The following is a 22901-nucleotide window of genomic DNA, read 5'->3' as shown; positions in this document are numbered from 1 at the left end:
TGACTGTGTAAGGAACTAGTAAAATGTGTTATATATGTTTCTAGCAAACTCTGGATTTGTCTGATTTTGCTGGAATTCATGTTTGTGATTTGAATTTTGATTTTTATCATGTGAATGCTGGGTTTTGTTTATAAAGTGATTTATTAATTTTCAATATACTGAGTACCTATTTACGGTTGACCTTTGTGTTCATAAGGAATCTTTAAATGGCTTCTATATAAATTTTAGCAGTTTCTTGTCATTTGAAACATTGAACACTCAAAAAAATATTGAGTATAGAAGCAGCCAGATCCTGTTTGATGCTGGGAATCCAGTGATGTGCAAAACAGACATGGTTACTTCCTCCCTTGCTGGAACCTATTGTTCAGTCTGGGAGACAGTTAAAAAAGTAGATAAATGGATATGTAGTTATAAATTAATAAATAATATAAATGTTGTATGTTTTCAGTGACCCTCTTCTGTAGCCTGGTAAATAAAGAACCTGTGTAACTGGCACTCCAAAGACTTGACTGTTGATTTTTGTTCTTTCAGTAATAGTGAGAGCTGAAGCTTAGTGTGTATCTTGTATTTTTTTTTTTGTAAGATTTATTTATTTATTTGAAACAGAGAGGAGGAGAGACAGAGAGAGAGAGAGGTCTTCCATCCACTGGTTCACTCCCCACGTGGCCCCAAGGGCCGGGGCTGTGCCAATTTGAAGCCGGGAGCCAGGAGCTTCTTTCATGTCTCCCATGCAGGTGCAGGGGCCCAAGGACTTGGGCCATCATCTACTGCTTTCCTGAGCCATAGCAGAGAACTAGATTGGAAGTGGAGCAGTCGGGTCTCGAATTGGTGCCTGTATGGGATGCCGGCACTGCAGGCAGTGGCTTTACCTGCTGTGCCACAGAACCGGTCCCTGTGTGTATCTTTTATTCACTTAATCTAAAAAATGTGAAGATTATACTGGAAAAGGATAAGCCATTCTGTGTGTGTATCAGATTCTGTGAGATCTCATTTTTGTCAGTAGAAATGGAAAAGATAATTCATTTACTTCTCAGTTTTCTTATTACAGAGAGTCACATTTTAGCTGTAAATTACCTGGTTGGATATTTGGTTATATTCCAGCGCTCCATTCCCTGGCTTGTCTCCAATATGTAGAACAATGCTGATAGTATCCATTTGGGAAATATTAGTTGAATGACTGGCTGAGTCCTTTAGTCCCTGGTCCTTAAGGAAATGCGGCTTCTGTCATGGTTTGTAGGATTCCTGGGGAAGAATGGGCAGGCAGACTGTGGTGCTTAGGGGTTTCCTGATTTTCTCCTGCAGTAGAAAATTGCAGTGGAACCTGAAAAATAGTTAGGGTAGTCTCGTGTGGAATGAAGAGGACCTGCTATGGCTGAAAAACACTGGGACTTTGTGGTACCCCGCCCCCCCCCCCGACACACACACACCTGTAGAAAGTCTGCTTTCCTGGAAATTTAAGAGTTACAGAAATCAGTTTCAGAAATTTTTTTAAGTGAAGAATTTTACTTTGTGTTTTTAAAGGATTTATTTATTTTTATTTGAGGGAGATTGATCTTCCGTGCACTGATTCATTCCCTGGATGCCTGCAACAGCCAGGCTGGGATGGGCCAAGGTGAAGCCAGGAACTAGGAACTCAGTTCTGGTCTCTCACATAGGTGGCAAGGACCCAAGCACTTGAGCCTTCATCTGCTGCCTCCCAGGGTAATGAGCAGGAAGCTGGATCAGTGGTGGGCTCAGATTGAGGTTCTCTGATTTGGGATGTGGGCATCCCAGGTAGTGTCTTAATTGCTGAGCTGCAGTGCTCACCCCTGTTTGTTTTTTAATTTGAAAGGCAGACATACATAGAGATGGAAAGAAAGAGATTGTCCATCTGCTGGTTCAGTCCTCAAATGCCCACAGTGGTCGGGGCTGAGCCAGGTTGAAACCACAGCCAGGAACTCTCTCCAAATCTCCCGCATAGGTGGCAGAGACCCAACTGCTTACCTGTCTCCTGCTGCCTTCCAGGGTCCACATTAGCAGGAAGCTGGATCAGAAGTGGAGGGGTCAGAACTCAGACCAGGCACTCTGATATGGAATCTAGGTATCTTAACAGCTGTGCCAAATGCCCACCCTGGAAACTTTTTTTTTTTTTTTTTTTTAAGATTTATTTGAAAGAGAGCTACAGAGAGATATAGAGCCAGAGGTCTTCCATATGCTTTCGCAGGCCACAGCAGAGAGCTGGATTGGAAGTGGAGCAGCTGGAACTTGAACCGGCGCCAGCACTGCAGGCCAGGGCTTTAACCCACTGTCCCACAGTGCCTGCCCTGGAAACATTTTTAAAATTCTCATTTCTGCTAGTTTATTCATACTTGATAACTCTAAAACAAGGGACTGCTGTGTGCTTTTTGAGGTGTGTGTGTTCTCAGAACTTGGGATGAGTGTCTCTCCTTAGAAATAGTGTGGTGAGTATTTCTGACTCACCATTTCAGGTAGCATCCAGATGAGGCTTTTCGTTGTCTGTGACTCCTGCCTTGTGTGGAAGCACCTTAAAATACTAGAGTGCCTCTCTACATAACCTGACTCTTGTTTGTTATCGGGGGGCCGTCATTTGTCACTTTTTATAGAGTTCTCGTTCTGTTTCATTGATTTCTTTACTTTTTCTCTCTTTGGAAACTTTTTCATTAGAATACCAATTGAGTAGAAATTTGAGTTTTAATTCAAAGCCATGGCACCAGGAAAATCAAACACCCTATGGGAAACAGACATCATCCATATTACATCAATGGGGAATTGACTCACTTCACTTTTTTCTTTTTAATATTTATTTACTTATTTGAAAGAGTGACAGATATTCCACCCCATGCTTCACTCCCCAAATGGCTGCCACCACCAGGGCTGGGCCACACAGAAGCCAATGGCCAAGAGCTTCATCTGGGTCTCCCACATGGATGGCAGGGGCCCAAGCACTTGGGCCATCTGCTGTTAATCTTTTTGGTGCCTTAGCATCAGCAGGGAGCTGGATCAGAAGTGGAGCAGCCAGTACTTGAAGCCACACTCATATGGGATGGCAGGGTTGGAGGCAGTGGTTTTAACCACGATGCCAGCCCCTCCATTTACTTTTAAGGAAATTATTCAGCATTTGTTTCACATTTGTATTTATAAAATAAGGATTCAGCAGCTTATATTCCAATGGGGTTTATGCTATTGCTCTATTAAGGAATTCTTGGGTACTTTCCAGTCTTTTCCTGTTAGAAGCAACGTTGCAGTAAATACCCTTGTGTATATGTCATTTTACATATAGAAAATTGAAACCTTTTATAGTCTTACATGGACAGTTCTTAAACTTACTGTATTAAAGTGCAGTGGTAATATAATTATCTATAAATAAAAATTTGAAACCAAGGCTAAATTTCCTTTAGAGGGAGTCAATCCTGTGTTGACATAACTTAGAAGCCTTTGTGTTTGTTCATCTATTTTCATTTTCCTAATGCTATAGCTTTATTATTATTTTAGATAGGCATTATAAGCAATAGCCTTTGTGACTCACCCATCTGAGGTTAAGAATGAAAACATTTTGATGTCAGGGATTACTCTTTGTTGCTATTTTTAGTTTTCCACTGAATTGGAGGTAAAAAATGAGAAAAAAAAAATGGTCCTTTCTGGATGCAGGTTTAAAAGTTACTGGCAGATTAACAGACTTAAATGTGACTATTTTAAGTTACTCTAAAGTATGTTTGTTAGAGCAAAAAGTGAGCGACTGTTGCATTGCTTGAGTCTGCTATTCCCCAGTGCTGCCCCTAAGAATGAGGCAGTGTTAGCAATTTGTGTTTTATCATGTATAATAATCAACATACACATATGTTCTTTTGGTTTAAACTTTTGAAAAGAACACAAAATTGTGCTCTACAACGGTATATTAACTTTCTCTGTATTAAAAAGTGAGGCTTACAGCTTTATCCTAAAATGAAAGGATTTATAAGAGATGTATTTGTTTCAGCAATGCATTGTCTCCTTCAGATGCTGAATGGCTTTGCTCTGAGAGATTTTCGGTGTATCAGCCACAGGTATCCTGTATGCTTTGTTGGATTACTTATATCAAGATGACCAATTTCTGTGGCCCACTTAATATTTGTATTTACAGCAGATGCTGCGTTTCTTATTCACTTTTCAATTTCAGGAGAAATATGTGTTTATCATCTTCCTCCTCTTTTTTTTTTTTTTAAAGCAAAGTTTGTGCTGTTTTCTAGAATTTAAAAAATTTAGCTTCAGTTTGCTATTCAGATTATGCAAGAATATTCTGATAGCCTCATTGGATCAGTTTATGCTTGTGTATGTATTGAGAAATTGTGCTCCATAAAGATGTACATGTATTATTAAAAACTTTAAAAAATAACTCAATAATAGCAATACAATAATAATTTTACTTGATTAAATATTTATTTTACTTATTTGGAAGACTGAGAAGGAAAGGAGAGAGAGACATCTTCCATCTACTAGTTCACTTCCCAAATGGCCACAGCGGCAGGGGCTGGGCCAAGCCAAAGTCAGGAGCCTGGAACTCCCATCCTTGTCTCCCAGATGGGTGGTGGGCATGTCTGCTGCTTCCCCAGGCACATTAGCAGGGAGCTGGATTGGAAGCAGAGCACCTGGGACTTGAATCAGCACTCAGTTGGTGCTGATCTTGCAGATGGCAGCTTACTGTGCCACAACGCTGACCTTTTGCCTTTGACGTAATACAAATACAACCACCCATGGGAGAACTTGTGCATTTATAAATAAAACTTTGGTTTAGTTGGGTGTATTTTTACCGTAGATGTGATCTTAATTTTCTCCACAGAGTGTTTTTTCCCTGAACAATGTTTCCCTGAAATCTTATAAGTTCATTTAGATTTACTTCCTTTTGTGGGGTCTCTTTTTACAAATTGTTTCATGGTATTCTTTAGCATGAGATTGCCTTCTGACTTTATTTAAAATTTTTTTTTTCTTTTAACTTGGGAAGGAGGAAGGAAGGGAGAAGAGGAAGAGATCTTCCATCTGCTAGTTCACTCTCCAAATACCTGCAAAGACCAGAACACAGCCCAGGCACGTGCTAGGAGCTGGGAATGCAATGCCGGCTTCCTGCATAAGTTTCAGGAACCCAATTATGTGAGGCATCACTGCTCTCTCCCAGGATGTGCAGTAGAAGGGAGCTGGAGTCAGGAGCTCAAGCTGTCAGTCAAACCCAGGCCCTCTGATGTGGCATGTGGGTGTTCTGACCACTGTACTGAATATTCAGCTCTCTGTCTTCCTGCTATTGACGCAGGTTTTTGACTCATATTTTCAATTATTAGAAATAACTGCCTCAGGGCTAGCATTGTGGTATAGTGGGTAAACCTGCTGCCTGCCACTCCGGCATCCCATATGGGCACTGGTTTGAGTACTGGTTGTTCTGCTTCCAGTCCAGCTCCCTGCTAATGCCTGGGAAAAGCAGCAGATGATGGTCCAAATGTTTGGGCCCCTGCCACCAGGTGGGAGACCCCAGATGAAGCTCTTGGCTTCTGGCTGAGTGGGCATCTGAGAAGTGTACCAGCAGATGGAAGATCTCTCTAACTCTTCCAATTATATGAGAAATACTGCCTTAAGAGAAATGAAGGTTCAGAAAATTTGTTTGACTTGCTCAAGGTTTTACAGATGATATCTAGTTGGGGAAAGCTGGGTAGAATATAAGCAGATATACTGAAGGACATCTTTTATCTGCTACTTTTTGCGCATGTGGGAATATTTTTCTATTATACATAAAGATCAAAGGATATGTGTATTTTAAGAAAATTAGTATAGTAATAAATATATATTGTAAGATAAATAGTAATAAATATCAGATAAACTAACTTAAGCTGTTTGTTAGGGTTAGCTGTTAGTGTTGTTAATACATCCAACTGTGCAAGTATAATTGCATAGAAATGAAGAGTCTTGTTTGAGGTGAGAGTTAACATGCATTTTTTTTTTCCCCCATCCTGGCATTGTGCAGGCTAAATGAAAGCTTGAAATGGGAGCAGTTAATCCCTTGTAGAGTAGACAGTAAGCTACCTTTCAAGGTAGGACTTGCGTGCGTTTTATTTAGGACAGAGTTTGTCTTTATGTGTGCATGCTCAGGGACTCAAGTCTGAAGTCAGTGAAGGATCTCTAAAGGTTTCTTAGCGATTTGGTAAATAGATGATAATTATTAATTATTTATTCCTCTACATTTCTGAGGCGGTGTTTGCTTTAGTTTCTTTGGCCTTTCTTTATTTCTAAGGAAATATGAATGCTATAAAGGAGTTTGATTAATCATGCATGCCATTGACTATCTTTTTAGTTCATTTTGTGAAATTGTCTTATGGTCTACATAGTCTGTTCCCACTGCTTTAAATATGGAAACTTGGCAAGTCATTTAATGTCTCTTGAGTTTCCTGTATTCAGGAGTCATATATACAAATACTTCTTGATATCCAAATATGTTTGATTCTACAGTTTGGATATCTAGGGCTCAAGATTTGCATTTTGTAAACAAATTGTGTCTGATTCTAAATTTTGGGTAGCAACTATTAAGAGTTTGGGTTGCACAGAATTTCTTTGAAAATTTAACCAAATGCATTCAGTTCCAGAGTTCAGATAGTGAGAATTTGGATTCTTGAAGGTTTGGATAGTGAAGAAAATTGTGTATGAATTTACTTTGCATGTATTGGACAGAGCCTTGAGCTACAGGCTCAGCACTGGCAAGGGCCAGTGAGGCCAAATGTTTCCTTGTCCAACTCCGGCAACCCCAGTTGGGCATAGATCCAGAGTGAGCTGCGGCTGGCCCTGCCTGGACAGGACTGAACTAAGACTTTTTAAGGGAAGGAGTGTTGTTCATTTATCTATCTGTTGGCACCAAATCTTACACATAAAATGTTCATAATTATTAATGATAATTAGAATTTCCTCTGAAAGTTTTTAGTTGAGAACTAAAGTTAAAATTTTATTATTTTTATATTCTACATGTGGTATTTTACAAAACATATATTTAGTTAATCTTTTTTGTTGAGCTGAAGAAGGGAAGGGAATACAGCAATGATTTCATAAAGGTTAGTTTTCACAACTGAAATAAAATTTTCCTACAAGTTAAATTTGGGCATGGCTTTTCCTTTGTGGGGATATAAAAAGTTCTTCTAAGTTGGCTTTTGGTTAATATATGAGTAGAAGTGGGTACTGTATGTTTAATATAATCCAATGTGTCTGAGTTAATTGTTCCACTTTAATTAGAGGATTAAGAGCAAAAATCCAGAAAGGAACCATTCCCTTTTGGCTGCTAAGGGTTCCCCTGATGTCACATTTCCTTGGTTCTGCTCCTGGAATGTCTTCCCGTTGAGGGTGATGTGCACATTACTCCAGATTTTTAGTAACATCACAGAAGACCAGGGAAAATGCTTGCCATTCAGTTCTTACCATGTGAGTTCTGAATGGCCTGTGATATGCTGGAATACAGTGTTGACACCTATAATAGGAGTTCAGATGGCCGCCTGTCCTGTTTGTTTTTTTTTTTCCATTTTGAATAATCTATCAATTTAAATACTTTGAATAAATGAGAATAATTTATTCTTAGGGTCCTGATGAAGAGGCTGTTGTGGATCTTGGCAAAACCAGCTCAACTGTGAACACCAAGTTTGAAAAAGAAGAACTTGAAAGTAAGTTTGTTTTATACTTAGTGGAGTAGATTACTGATTAATGTTTGTTAGTGTCCTTTAAGTTGAAGCCATATGTTGAAACATGAGGTAGAGCATCCAGTTGGAAGAGTGTTTAAAAAACTGTAGTGCAGGAGGCACACTCATCACCACTACCTAAATCTAGAACAGAGCATTTCCTTGATTATTTGCTGTTTGTTGAAGGTGTTGACATAACATAGATCGATGGTTACTATAACGTAACTTGGAAAACTGAAAGCCCATAGGGGGGAAAAGGAAAAAACTTAATTATTTTTTTTTTCACTTTGAGAAGGCTGTGGAATTTGTATTGTGAACACTGTTAGAGTGCCAGACTCTTCAGCTGCAGTTGTCATGAATTGTCATCTAAGTGTGCATGACGTAGCCTCAGCATAAAATTGTGGAGCAAATGAATTATTTGCCCATCTAGCTTCCCTCCTTTGGTAGAAGTTCTGGGAAATGATTTTACAGAATAGCTGCTAAGAGAGTATAAGAGTGTTCCTATATACACTTCACTCAGGATTTTATAACATTAACATTTGCATCACCATCATAGTTGTGAAAGTGCAGAAATTTGATTGGATAAATCACAGATTTTTTTTTTTCAAAATTCACCAGTTTTTCTACTAATGGCCTTTTTCTGTTCAAAGATACTATTGCTGCAGTTCAGGATCCTACTGTGCATGTAGTCATGTCTGTTTAGCCTCTCCTCTAACCTATAACAGTTTTGCATTCTTTCCTCCTCTTCCTGACCTAGTGGTTAGATATTTTATACGGTGCCCTCAGTTTGGGTTTGTCTGGTTATCACATGAATAGGTAAGATTCTAGGTGTTTGGGAAGTGTAACACAGAAGTCAGGTGGACATCTGCATTGTTTCTGTGAACGTTGCTGTCAGTGTGACTCCTCATTAATGACATTAGCCTGGAACTCTTGATTAAAAAGTGATGTTCTTTGCAAAATTTTAAAAACAAAATATTTGAGAGACAGAGAGAGCGAGCGAGAAGGAGCAAGTGTGAGCCCTCCCAATCGCTGACTGGTTCTCTGTCTAAATAACTCACATTGGTTCCTGCTGAAGCCAAGAACCAGGAGCCAGAAAGTAGATCCAGGTCTCCCATACAGGTAGGAACCCATGGCTGCCTTCTAGGGTCTGTATTAGCAGGAAGCTAGAATCAGGAATTGCAGCAGAGTCCAGTCTAGGCTTTCTGATATGGAATGTGAGTGTCCTTACTGGCATTTTAACCACTGAGGCCAAACACCTGCCCTGTGAATGCTTTGATGGCTTTTATTTTCTTTTTTGAGTGTTACATTCCTTAAGCTAGAATTATCTGTGAGATTTGGTTTTATATTGGGCTGTTAGTCTATTGCTTTACAGAAGGAGATGGAAGGAGGCACAAATAAAGAGTTCTAATTTATATTCCAGTTTTTTGTATTTTAAAATGTTTTTTTAAATAGTTTTTTTTTAATAGTTTAAAATGGACTTTAAAAGTCTCAGTTTATCAGAGTTTCATAAAGAACCTCAGTTACCTAGAAGCTTGTGATTAGGGCTTATGAATTAGAGCAGATAGAGAAGTCAGGATTTTTAGCAGTAATTTTACTAATTGATGGATTTGGTCCATTACTTACTACTTAATGTCAGCCCTCAAGTGTTTATGTTTTAGGACAAGAAGGAGAGAGACACCTGAACATGCTTTTGACTTCCCTTGGTTACCTCAGGACCCTCAGCTCTGTATGCTTTGCACACATCTAAATTTTGGTATCAAGTTTGAGGGAGAGATCATCTCAGTGGTAGGCATTTGATGGACTAGAGGTGAAAGAAAAAGAAAAGAAATGGTTACAGGGCCAGCGCTGTGGCGTAGTGGGAAAAATTGCTGCCTGCAGTGCTGGCATCCCATATGGGCACTGGTTTGAGTCCCAGCTGCTCCTCCTCAGATCCCGCTCTCTGCTATGGCCTGGGAAAGCAGTGTCAGATGGCCCAAGTCCTTGGGCCCCTGCACCCGTGTGGGAGACCTGTAAGAAGCTCCTGGCTCCTGGCTTCGGATTAGCCCAGCACCAGCCGTTGTAGCCAATTGGGGAGTGAATCAGTGGATGGAAGACCTCTCTCTCTCTCTCTCTCTGTCTCTCTGCCTCTCCTTCTCTCTCTGTGTAACTCTTGACTTTCAAGTAAAATAAATAAATCCTTTTTTTTTTAAAGAGTTACAATAGAGGATTCTAAAGGCAATAAAAAGCAGAAAAAACAAACAAACAAACAACAGGAGGATTCAGTCTCCCAGTCTATGAAATCTATTGTGTTCCTTACTTCGTTTATCTGGTTGTTCCGAACTGCAGACTCATAGGATTTATTTTTATCTTGGTACACTGGGGCTTGTGTGCCAAGACTCATTAGTACTAATTGGAGTAACAACTTTGTAATTTTCAGTGCACAGTGATGGGAATTTGACTCTAATTTCCACTTTTCTTGGTGTTCAGAAGGAAATAGCTTCCCTAAAATAAAATGAGTTTTGCTGTAGTTTGTTTTTTTCCTTTTTTATTGAGATATAATTCACATGACATACTATTTGTCACTTTAAAGTATGCAGTTTATTGTTTTTAAGTATGTTGTACAACCATTACCACTCTGTAATTCCAGAAGATGTTTTGTTAGTCAGAATACTAAGTCAGGATATTACTGTATCAGCAGTTACCTTTTCTATAAAAACATCCAGTAATTTGACTGAACTGTCTTTTTAGCCAGTCTCACAGTTTTCTACCTTTTAAATGAAGTGTTTGTGTCACTTAACATTTACAGTATCCCTTGGTAATTTGAACTTTGCCAATTTGAGGTTTGCAAATCTCTAAAAAGTTTATAAATTTTTACACATTTATATTTATTAGAATATGTTTTCTATAAAGTCTTCAGTAATCATTGGAACCTATTTCTTCAGGACCGCTGCAAAGTAGGCTTGCTTCCACATGTAAATGGAATAAATTTGTGTTTGTGGAGTATGATATCAGGTGGGCCAAGTTCTTCTTTCTCAGAGTATCTTTTGAATTGTGCAGACCAGTGCTTATGGAAGTAATCTGCATATCCCTAACAGTACTAATTGCTGGGGTAACATTCTGTGTAGTGCTCTGTCCACAGAGAAGTAAGTAGAGACTACCGTTATCAATGGTGTGAACTTGTATGAAAGTCTTTGCTGTCAGAGTAAATTGTGATGTGCTTTTGTGCATCCCTCTTTCCCCTTTGGAACATTAGTAATATGTTTCTGGACCTTTGACTAGGCCATCGAGCTGTGTATATTGGTGTGCATGTCCCATTCAGTAAAGAGAGTCGGCGGCGTCACAGACATCGTGGGCACAAACATCACCACCGGAGAAGAAAAGATAAAGATTCGGATAAAGAAGATGGACGAGAATCTCCCTCTTATGGTGAGAGAAAGCAGAAATTCCCGTTGGAGGGTTTGTTTGTTGAAAAGTAACTAATTTTTTAACTGCACTTTAAAAAATTTATTTATCTCTAGTAATTTAAACACATGTATTGGGGGAATACCAATGAATGTAAGAATTATTTTTAACAAAAGTATTTATTTATAGATTAAGATCCCCTTGGGATGAGTGAAAAAAAAAATAAGGGGCTTTGTTCTCTCCATTTTATTCCAGACTTGGGACTATGAAAGTTGTGTTTTATTATTATTATTTTTTTTAAATTTCTAATTTAGTAGGATCTTACTTCCTTTGCTATGTATTTTGTTCCTTACATATGCTGTGAACAGACTTCTGAAACCCTGAAGCTTCTGGCAGGGCTTGGAGGTTTTTCCCTTTATAAACCACATTTTGTTTTCACCAGAAGATTTTCCAGTGGGCTGGGAAAGAGAACTTGATAAAGTTGTGTACAGAGAAGGACACAGCAGTTTTTTGTTTGTTATTTAAAAGCAAACAAGTACTGAAGAGAAAAACAACATTTAATGAGGATTGATAGCAGTGATTTAAATGGCCCTGAGAGGGGGAAAGAATTGAGCCAGAAAAAACATTATGTGGCCTAAGGAGGAACCTTCAGACATTATGCGTAGCTAACGTAGGGGGCATCCTGAGCTAATAGGCTGCCATAGGCCCATACCGCCCTATGCACCGTGAGTTCTGTGTATACTTTGTAGTAAAGCTATGTTTGGAGCCATACCCCTATAGTTTCCAGTGTGCTGTGCTAAAGGAAAGCTGTGAAGGGGCAAGGCATCAAAAACTCAGTGCGCTTGATTACAGATACAACATGAATATAAGAAATAAAATATCTGTGGTTAGTAAAATTGCAAGTGCCAGTTCTGCGCTTAAGCATTCCAACAAGCCCTTGACACAGGCTCTTTTATTTAATCTCAGCATTTTTTAAAGATAGGCGTAATTTTCAGTTCATGGCTTAGGAAACCTCAGCTCAGAGAGGCTAAATTATGAGACTCTCTTGAGAACCTCTGCTAAGAGATCTTGCTGAGCTAGTAAAATGTTAAGTGGTCATGTACCTAGCAAAGGTCATGTGGCTAATAAAGGCAAAATGAACACCCTGTTTAGAATCGCTAGTGAACTTTGATGCAAGTAATTTAGAAGTTATTTTTCTGTTCCATATAATGGGCCAGTCCGGCTCACGATATCTCAGGGTCTTCCATGAGTCAGTCAGTGTGTCTCTTCTGTAATTCATACAGAATGAACAGGCACACAATATTTTTATGAATATTTACTGAACTATAATATGTTTAGATGTTCACCTAGGTAAATGATATGATAAGCTAGAATATGGAATTAGAAGTCTACGAGTAGTAATTTGAAAAATAAATGATGAGGGAGAAGATATTTGACTTCTTTTTAAAGATTTATTTTATTTATTTGAAAGACAGTGTTACAGAGAGAGAGAGAGAGAGAGAGGTCTTCCGTTCACTGGTTGAGTCCCCAAATGGCCGCAATGGCTGGAGCTGAGCTGGGGAAGGAGATGGAATTTTTCCTTGGAGCCTCTATGAAGAAATCAGCTCTGCCAGCATCTTGATTTTTATCGTTGGAAGTTTAATTTTGAACTGTAACAGAATAAATTTGTGTTTAAGCAACTTTTCAGTTTTTATAGCAGAAATAGGGAGCTGAAATGATGACCAACAGAAACATGAGGGTGAAGTGTAAACATCTGTGAACATAAATAACCACAGTGACGTCATGAAGAAGAAAAGTCATATAATCATCTCAGTAGGTCCAACAGGAACATTTAACAAAATTGCACCCTCATTTGTGATTTTGATTTTTTTTTTAATTTTCCTCTTACTGAGGTTTTTCCTGTTCGACCTTATTTTGTTCTCATATCTCTTTTCTATCTTCTTACCTGTTGTTTCTGTGTTCTGTGTAACTTCCTCATAGTCTGTCTTTTCCTTTAACAAGTTTCTCCCCATGTTTTGGAACTTTGAGTTTTTCTCCCCATTCTTTATCTTAGCTATCTTTTAAATGTTCTATATGTCTAACATTTCCGTGTATTTTTAGTGAGGAGGAAGTCCTGTTGTTGAGAATCGTGGTTCATGTTTTGAGATGTTGCATATTTTGTTTGTTTCTTTTAAATCAATATAGAATTAGCCTGACTTATTTATTCTTTACATAGTTGGTCACTTTTCTCTGTAAAGAAGAAAATATCTTTCTGTGATGCTGGTCTTTGTTTCTGCCCACAATTTGGTGTTTTTATTAATAACTAAAAGAAGAGTTTTGAGTAAATTTAGTCTTTCTGAGAAAATGTTTCACTTTCAAAATGGTGGATTTATTTTTGAGTGAAGTGAGGACAATTTTGAGTTTCTTTACATGCTTACTTTGTCAAGATACCCCATCCCAGAGAGTTCAGTTTATTCTTGGTACTGAGGATGATGATGAAGAGCATATTCCCCACGATCTGTTCACGGAAATGGATGAACTGTGTTACAGAGACGGAGAAGAATACGAATGGAAAGAAACTGCCAGGTAATGCTGTGGAAGCTCATTGTTTAATTGGCTTATTTGACTTCTTTTTGTAATAAGAATATTAAATTGCAGTTATGTGATATACCCAGTGCTATAAACCAATGAGTAGAACTCCCCTTGTCAATGTCTGGAATTTCTATCCTAAATTTTTTTCCCATCTCAAATTTGTTTCTGTATAAGTTTTTTTTTTTTTTTTTAAGAATTATTTTATTTATTATGTACCAATGCCATCTCACTAGTCCAAGTGATCAATTTCAGTTCACAATTGATCACACTGATAGGTCTAAGAGTCAAAGGGATCACACAAACAAGTCTAGTGTCTGCTAATACTAACTGATAGAATCAAACAGGGAGAGAATGATCCAACATGGGAAGCGGGATACACAGTAAACTCATAGAATGGCAGATGTCCTAAATAGCACTCTGGCCTCAGAATCAGTCCTTAAGGCATTTGGATCTGGCTGAAGAGCCCTTGAGAGTATTTTAGGCATGGAAAGCCAAGACACCCTGGGGAAAAAAAAAAAAAGGAAGACCTAAATGGAAGATCTCTGCCAGTGAGATCCCAGTGGAAAGAACGGGGCCATCAAAGAAGGAGGTACCTTTCTCTGAAGGGAGGAGAGAACTTCCACTTTGACTGTGACCCTGTCGGAATAAGATCGAAGTCGGCGAACTCAAAAGGCTTCCATAGCCTTGGCAACTCATGACTAGAACCTAGGGAGATTACTGACGCCGTAAACGAGAGTGTCAAATTGTTAAGTCAACAACAGGAGTCACTGTGTACTTACTTCTCATGTGGGATCTGTCCTTAGTGTGTTGTCCAATGTGAAGTAATGCTATAAACTAGTACTGAAACAGTATTTTACACTTTGTGTTTCGGTGTGGGTGCAAACTGATGAAATCTTTACTTAATATATACTGAATTGATCCTCGGTATATAAAGATAATTGAAAATGAATTTATATTTACTAAATAAAGTTACAGAGAGAGGTAGAGCCAGAGACAGAGAGGTCTTCTGTTCCACTGGTTCACTCCCAAAATGACTGCAACGGCCAGAGCTGAACTGATCTTTGAAGCCAGAGCCAGGAGCTTTAGGGGCCCAAGGAGTTGGGCCATCTTCTACTGCTTTTCCAGGCCATAGCAGAGAGCTGGATCAGAAGAGGAGCAGCCAGGACCCAAACCGGTGTCCACATGGGATGCTGGCTCTACAAGTTGGGACTTTAGCCCGCTGTACCACAGCACCGGCCCCATAAACTCTTTCTACTTAACAATACAAAAAGATTTATGTTACGGTAGACTTCCATTGAAGAATCAAATTTGAGGGACTGGCTTAGCAAGTTAAGGCTCTGCCCACAACGCCAGCATCCCATTCATGTGCCAGTTTGAGACCTGGCTGCTCCACTTCTGATCCAACTGCCTGCTAATGCACCTGGAAAAGCAGCAGAAGATGGCCTAAGTACTTGGGCCTCTGCACCCATGTGGGAGACTTGGAGGAAGCTCTGGTCTCCTGGCTTTGTGTTGGCCCAGCTGTGACCATTGCAGCCATTTGGGGAGTGAATCAGCAGATGGAAGACCTCTCTCTGTGTGTGTGTTTCCCTTTCTCTCTGTAGCTCTTCCTTTCAAATAAACAAAAAATAATTTTTTTTTAAGAGAAGAAGGAAATTTGAGGGGGTCAATGTTTAGTTCAGTGGTTAAGATGCCAGTTAATACTCCTGTCCCCTACATTGGAGTACCTGGTTTTGATTACCAGCTCTGGCTTCTGACTCCAGTTTCTTGGTAATGTGGCCTCCAGGGAGCCATATTTATGGCTCAAGTATGTGGGTTCCTGCCTTCCATGTAGGAGACTTCGATTGAGTTCCCAGCTGTGACCCTCAGTCACCACAGACATTTGGGGAGCAAACCAGCAGATGGGAGCTTATTCTCTTCTGTGTCTCTGCTTCTGAAATGAAGATTTTTGTAAAAAAGGAATTGAGAAACAAATATTTTAAAAAAAATTTAAGAAATCAAGATCTTGTGTATTTTTCTATATTTACAGCAGGAGTAAAATGAAAGTTACAAAAAGTTCCAGTTTGTGCTTGTTGGCTTGTTGTTGTGATGGCTAGAATAAAGGGGGAACTGCAGAGGAACCTTGTGACTATGGAAATTGTAGCCCATTAGCTTAATTTGTGAAAATGTGTTAATGAACTTTTGTTCTGCTGGTGGTTCTATTTCTTTTTAAAAGAGCAAGTTTCTATTTATTACATTAAAAATAAGCAAGTGAAATCTTTCTTACTTATGAAACATTCTAATGTGTTATTCATTCAGATGGCTGAAATTTGAAGAGGATGTTGAAGATGGAGGAGACCGATGGAGTAAACCTTACGTGGCAACTCTGTCTTTGCACAGTCTTTTTGAACTAAGGAGTTGCATTCTAAATGGAACAGTCATGCTGGATATGAGAGCAAGCACTCTGGATGAGATAGCAGGTTATAGTAAATTGGCTTTTTTATATTTAAGGTGTACTGAGATTCGAGATGATTCAAGGAAATAATGCATAATTTCAGAAATTCTTTCAGCAACTGTTGAGCTGCTGTTGTGAGGGAAGTATGACGAACAGGCACAAATAAGGTAGACTTTTTGTAGAAGTTGCAGAGGAGATAGTCAAATTAGGTAGGTATAACTGCAGTATAACTGTGTGATTAGTGCCATAAGCACATATGGAGTTTATTCTCTGGAAATTCAGGGGAAAGAGTTTTTGTTTCTTTATCTTTTGTACTAGGGCATCTGGGGAAACTCCCCAGAGAACATTTTTTGTACAACTTAATGCATAAAATTTGACTACATGGGAATAAGGAGTGATGGTGTAAGAGAAAAGGAAGCATTTTGAGGAGGAGGAAGAACAGGAAGAAAAGTCTAGACCTAGAAGTCTAGTAGGATATGGATCTTAGAAAAATCAGTTCCATGTGAGTACACAAATTTCTTGAATGGCAGTAGGAGATATGTTAGGAAAATAAGTTAAAGATTGTGATTAACTGTGAATTATTTGGTTAAGAAATTGGATTTTATTTGGTAGTTATTTCGGCAGTCTTCGGATATACTGTGATTAATATATGCTTCAGGAAAGTCACTGGCAACACAGTATAGGTGAGCTCTGGGTTAAAAAGAGGTCAGAAACAAACAGGCCAGATAGTCTCTTAACGTTGGTCTAAACAGGAAGTGATGACGTGAGCTATGGCCAAGATAGCGATGGAAATGACAGAGATTTGTAGGATAATATGAGTAAATAAGTTGAAGAAGATAGTTGCGATAGATCTATTTGACCACTAACTAAAATCACTCAAAACAAAAATCTACTTCAGTAGTCATGAATTTGACTTGATGTTCTTTGTAGATTGTTCCTGTTGAAAATAAAAATCCTGTAGTATTTAATCTGCAAGAGGATCATTTCTCAGGCTAGCAGTTTTACCCGATGGTTAAGTTTGACTAAGTGCTGCAAATCTTTGCATTGTCAAAGTGGTTACATTCTTGTCTTACATGAATGAAATATTGAATTAGGGGTAGGATTAGTCAGTGTGGACATAAGGGTCTTTGGCTTAGCAATTACCATGTAATGCAATATGTACTTTCAGTAAATTTTGTATAATCCTGTGTCCACATGTTGTATCGTCTAATGGTCTGAATACCTGTTAGGTTGGTCCTTTTAGTTTTCTGTCAGTAATCTTATCATAGTTTTGAATACTTTACATTTAAAAAAATCAAGTTAGTGCCACTGTGCTTATTTATATACATGTTTCATAAATTAATATAGTTAAAAGACACTGCAATAATGCATAAATGTCATTACATCAATCCCCATGTCCCCTATGCCCCTCTCACAACCTTATTTATTTATTGCTTCATGATACTTTATCTATTGCTCACTGATTTTTCTACTTTTGGAAGAGTGGGAGCAGAAACTTGCCTTTTTTTTTTTTTTTTTTTTGGACAGGCAGAGTGGACAGTGAGATAGACAGAGAGAAAGGTCTTCCTTTGCCGTTGGTTCACCCTCCAATGGCCGCTACGGCCGGCGCACTGTGCTGATCCAAAGCGAGGAGCCAGGTGCTTGTCCTGGTCTCCCATGCGGGTGCAGGGCCCAGGGACTTGGGCCATCCTCCACTGCACTCCTGGGCCACAGCAGAGAGCTGGACTGGAAGAGGGGCAACCGGGACAGAATGCAGCGCCCTGACCGGGACTAGAACCTGATGTGCCAGCGCCATAGGTGGAGTTTTAGCCTATTGAGCCATGGCACCTGCCAAAACTTGCTTTGACTTGTTAACTGATGTATTCCCAACATAAGGTGGGCACTCAGTCCGTAGCTGGTGAGCAAAAGGATGGATCCAAATTATCATCTCCTAGGACAGTTTGGGGGGGAAATATGAGGTAAGGTAGTAAAATGCCTGTATATCTTAGGAAGCCAATGTTAGGGATCTTCAAAAAGTTCATGGAAAATGGTTATTGTGAATCAACTCTATATGGATTTCAGTGTTTTTGCACAAAAATGAAAGCTCCTGATAACTTGCTATAACATGTCTACACGGTATCTACTTTTAAGCACTAAGTAAGATCTCAGTTTGGAAAAAATTCTGTCAGAGCAACTTGAATTCTGCTAAAATGAAGCAAGAACAAATGTCAAGCTAACGGTGAAGTGGAACAACAGTAGTATCATTGATTCCTTATGAAGAGTTTATGGGCAGCTTGCCGCAAAGGAACCAGCAGTTCACAAAGGGGAGGAGTAACTCATCTTGAGAAGGGATGAAATGATGCTAAAGGTGAAGCCTTCAGTGACAGACCATCCACATCAGTCTGTGAGGAGAAACTTCACCTTGTCCATGCCCGAATTTCAGTTGGTTCAGAGTACACAGTTCTCACTGAAGGATTAAAGTAGAGCAGGCTTTTTGCTCAATGGGTACCAAGCCGTTGTGCCTAAACCAGGTGGAGACAAGAGCCTAGCTGTCACTGGACATTTTCAACAAGTGAGATCAAGATCTTAAAGCATTTCTTTGAAGGACTGTAGTGGGAGATTAAACATGGCTTTACCAGGACAATCCTGAAAACAAAGCGCAATCAAAGCAGAGTGTCTCCCAAGAGAAGGAAGTTGCCCAAAGCAAAGGCACAGCAACAGTTTTTTGGGATGTTTTAATAAGTGTTTTGCTTGACTTTCTGGAAGGCTTAAGGATCATAACCTCTGCATATTATGAGAGATTTGAGAAAGCTTTCACAGAAAAATGCCTGCGAAAGCTTCCCCAGAGAGTCTTTCTCCCCCACAACAAGGCTTCTCATTCTGCTCATCAAACAAGAGCAATGTTGCTACACTTTTAGCAGGAAATCATGAGGCATTTGCCCTCCAGTCCTCATTTGGCTTTTTCTGATATCATTTTTTAATCTTAGAACATCTTTAAAGAACACCGGTTTTCTTCAGTCAGTAATTTAAAAAAAAAAAAAAAAAGCCTCTATAATGAAGTTTGTATACCTTAAATAAAAGGTATCTGGGTTAAAAAAAAAGCCTCCAAATTCCCAAGACCCTGTGGGTTCTTTAGTAATGGATTTAATGGTTGATGTGCCTTGAACTTGAGGGAGCTTATGTTAAGAAGTAAAGTTTATATTTTTTTATTTTTAATTTCATTTTCATGAACTTTTTGAGGTACCTGCATTTTGAAGGGTATTTGCCTTGTTATGACTTAATTCGTTCAATTAAGTAAAATGTCTTTGTGCATTTTATTCATTTTTGTTGGATCAATGATGTTCTTATCTTAATACATACAGTATTAAGTTTTAAAAGAGGGGCCAGCGCCGTGGCTCACTTGGTTAATCCTCCGCCTGCGGCGCCGTCATCCCATATGGGCGCCGGGTTCTGGTCCCAGTTGCTCCTCTTCCAGTCCAGCTCTCTGCTGTGGCCCAGTAGGGCAGTAGAGGATGGCCCAAGTGCTTGGGTCTCTGCACCCACATGGGAGACCAGGAGGAAGCACCTGGCTCCTGGCTTCGGATCGGCGCAGCGCTGGCCATGGCGGCCATTTGGGGAGTGAACTAGCAGAGGGAAGACCTTTCTATCTGTCTCTCTCTCTCTCTCTCTCTCTCTCCCACTGTCTGTAACACTAACTGTCAAATAAATAAATAAAAATCTAAAAAAAAAGTTTTAAAAGAGAAGACTTTCTAGAACTATTGAAAGATATAGCTTTTGTTCTTGAGTTTCATTTAGTTTGTTTATTCCTATGTTATAGCTGTCTGAGTATTTTTTTTTTCCTTTGAATAGATATGGTACTAGACAACATGATAGCCTCTGGCCAGCTAGACGAGTCCATAAGAGAGAATGTCAGAGAAGCTCTTCTGAAGCGGCATCATCATCAGAATGAGAAAAGATTCACCAGTCGGATTCCCCTGGTTCGATCTTTTGCAGATATAGGCAAGAAACATTCTGACCCTCACTTGCTTGAAAGGAATGGTGAGATAAGTTGTGGCATCCAGTTTTTGTTAACACTTCTGCTCTAACAGCATTCCAGTATGTTCTCATTAATTTTGGAGAAAGAAAAAAAATGGTATTTCCACATAATTACATAAGGTCATTTTATACTTTTTAATTTTTTCTTATACTAATGTTATTTGTGCCTTTTAAAAATACCAGTTCTGAAATATTTTTACAACATGACAGAATCCTCTGTAGAAATAATGTAGATGCAAAAAATTAATAACTTGCTTGTGTTAAAATGGTGCACACTAGTTCTATTCATAATGAGGATATTTTGAAAAGCTTGTGGAAAAATAGAATTAAAAATGAGTTTATTTTGGTTGTATACAAATTTGAACTCCGTGCATAGTTTTTTCATGTATGCATAGGTTTCAAAATTGCACCAGAATAAACTTTCCTGTTAATTCTATTCCTCTGTGAACGTTTTGAAGTGCCCTTGTTTTTAAACACCGTTATTGTTCCTAACCCTGAATTATTTCTCTTTTCTGCATTTTTATTTTCATTCATGATTTCTTTTTGAATAGTTGATTAAAGAGGCATAAATTATGATCTGTAATCTGTTGTAATCTTTTGAATTCTAAATGTTAGGTGAACCTTTCTATCAGATTTTCCCTGTTGATATTTTTTAAATTTTTAAAAATTTAACAAAAATTTGTAATGTACATGTACATGCACACATACACATACATACACATACACCCACAGAAAGAGAAAAGCAAGCAAGAGATCTTTCATCTGGTGGTCACTTATTAAATGCTTGCAACAGCCAGGGCTGGGCCAAGCAAAATTTGGGAGCCCAGAGTTCAATTCAGGTTTCCCATTTGGGTGGCAGGAACCCAAGTACTTGAGCCAGAGTGTTTGTTAGCAGGAAGCTGCAATCAGAAGTGGAACTGAATTTTGAACCCTGGCACTCCAATATGAGATAAGGGCATATCAAGTGTGCCAACTCCTGCTCCACCAATGCTATTTTTGTTTCCTAAATATACTCTATTTTCTTGTCAAAAGAGTTTTTGAGAAGGTTTGAGTATTTCATCGCTCTTTGTTTACATAATTTGTGAAATGTTTTGATTGTTTCTCTTGTACTATTAAGAGTGACCTAGTTGGTGTTTTTTACTTCACTGATAATGGCACAGATTCCAGCTCTCTTCTCATTCATGGACCAGTAGCAGGTTATGTAGGGTATGAAAAGTATGTTTTTGTATCCATTTGCCTGTCAGTGTCTTAAGGCTGGCACACCTGGAACTTTTGCCTTGCCTTATTTTCTGCTGTGTAAAGCAGTGCAATACATCATTAGGACACTATTTTGTCTCTGAAGGAATACTTATTTTGATGGGAAAACCCCATGCAAGGTAGTGGAGTAGCTTACAAGGAGCACTGTTGCTTCCAGCAGCTGCTGTTACCCAAAGCCTGTGTGAGGATTACAGTGACAACAAGTGAAGGATGGGACACAGTGTCTTCCTGCTCATCTTTTCTGTTACTGAAGTAATAAAATGGCTATTAAATATTGACAGCCATAGTTGGAGTTGACCATAATCATCTTTTGAAGCTTAGTGTAAGATACTTAATTTGACCATTTTAAAACTCATTTTAATCTGTCTAAAAGTATGCCTTGCCATATTTAAGGAACCTAAAGACTGAAAGAACGTCACCTATGGACCTAAGTTCATTTTGAAAGCAAACTGTGTATGGCACATTTTATAATTTATTTTTTTCTTTCATCCTTTAATTTATTATATATTCTCTACTTTGGTGAAATGAGTTCATTTACCCAGAGGGGCTGCACTACATCTTTATTCCTCATATGCAGTGAGTGGCTCCTGATTTTTCTCCAGTTATACTTTTGTTTGGTTCCTTTTAATCATAAGACAATGGCTATTTTTTCTTAATTGCCATTTTAATATGCTATTTTGCTATTTTATAGTTGTAATTTAACGGTTTTTTGTTTTGTTTTGCATGTAGAGTCTTTTTAACTAAATGGTAGTGGTTGGCAGTGGTTATGGATGAGAGCTTAATTTATTTAATGCTTTCTGAATCTCTTGAGCATATAGCTTTGGTAACTTACACCATGTAAGATTGATTGTTGTATTTCTCATGTTTTTCCTAAAAGAGGAATGTTATTCTTGTAAGCTGCACTTAATAGAAAATGTTAAGTGTTTTATCAATAAGTGTGCATGACTTTTGGAAACGTTCTGAAGTACCGTCTTTCTGCTGTTGGTGAGAAATATTTTCTTACCTAATTAATTCAAATATTGTACAAGGGGGTCTTCAGAAACTTCATGAAAGATGCATTTTATGAAAAAACTGTGCACGGGTTTCAAGATATTTTTGCATCGAGTGACCCTATCATCTTCTTTCCATTTTTCCATGAACTTTTTGAACCCCATTTTTTCATGCATTTGGTTAAATTGAGCTGCTATAATTAGAAATGAGAAATATATTTTAGGGTATTTATCAATATCTTACAACAAGAATAAGCATCCTTTAATGTTGATATTATGTTTTTCTTACTAGAATGTTTTTATATTTTGTCTTGTTTTAAATTTTCCTGAGAATACCACCTAGTTGATGTTGTCCAGTTGACTTTGTGTTATAAATATCTAATGCCAACTTGATACCATTTTTAAGTTAGAAATTATTAAGTAATGTGGACTTTTCTAACAAGAGATTAAATTATCTGTAGTGTTTTGGTGCGACCTAGGAGAAATACACTAAGCTATTAGTTCTGCTGAGTTTTGGTTTGAATTCTGTTTCTTAGATTTTTTTTCTATTATATTCTCATTTGTATTTATTAAAGCAGCAAC

General features: G+C 38.4%; 1 protein-coding gene across 18 annotated transcripts in view; it reads left to right on the top strand.

The window, feature by feature from the left end:
* The window catches only part of SLC4A7 (solute carrier family 4 member 7), a 100104-nt gene that overhangs the window by 25980 nt on the left and 51223 nt on the right, over positions 1-22901 (top strand). For 10 of the 18 annotated variants that reach the window (NM_001195836.2, XM_051858776.3, XM_089330217.1 and 7 more), the window contains 5 exon segments: positions 7580-7661; positions 10935-11081; positions 13484-13622; positions 15924-16084; positions 19888-20076. In NM_001195836.2, coding sequence (NP_001182765.2) covers positions 7580-7661; positions 10935-11081; positions 13484-13622; positions 15924-16084; positions 19888-20076 — 718 coding nt within the window. 18 annotated transcript variants of the gene reach the window in all.

This window comes from Oryctolagus cuniculus, chromosome 4 (genome assembly GCF_051225735.1).
Source record: "Oryctolagus cuniculus isolate XC-2025 breed Fujian yellow rabbit chromosome 4, ASM5122573v1, whole genome shotgun sequence".
NCBI classification, from domain to species: Eukaryota; Metazoa; Chordata; class Mammalia; order Lagomorpha; family Leporidae; genus Oryctolagus; species Oryctolagus cuniculus.
This window is presented reverse-complemented; position numbering and strand designations above follow the sequence as displayed.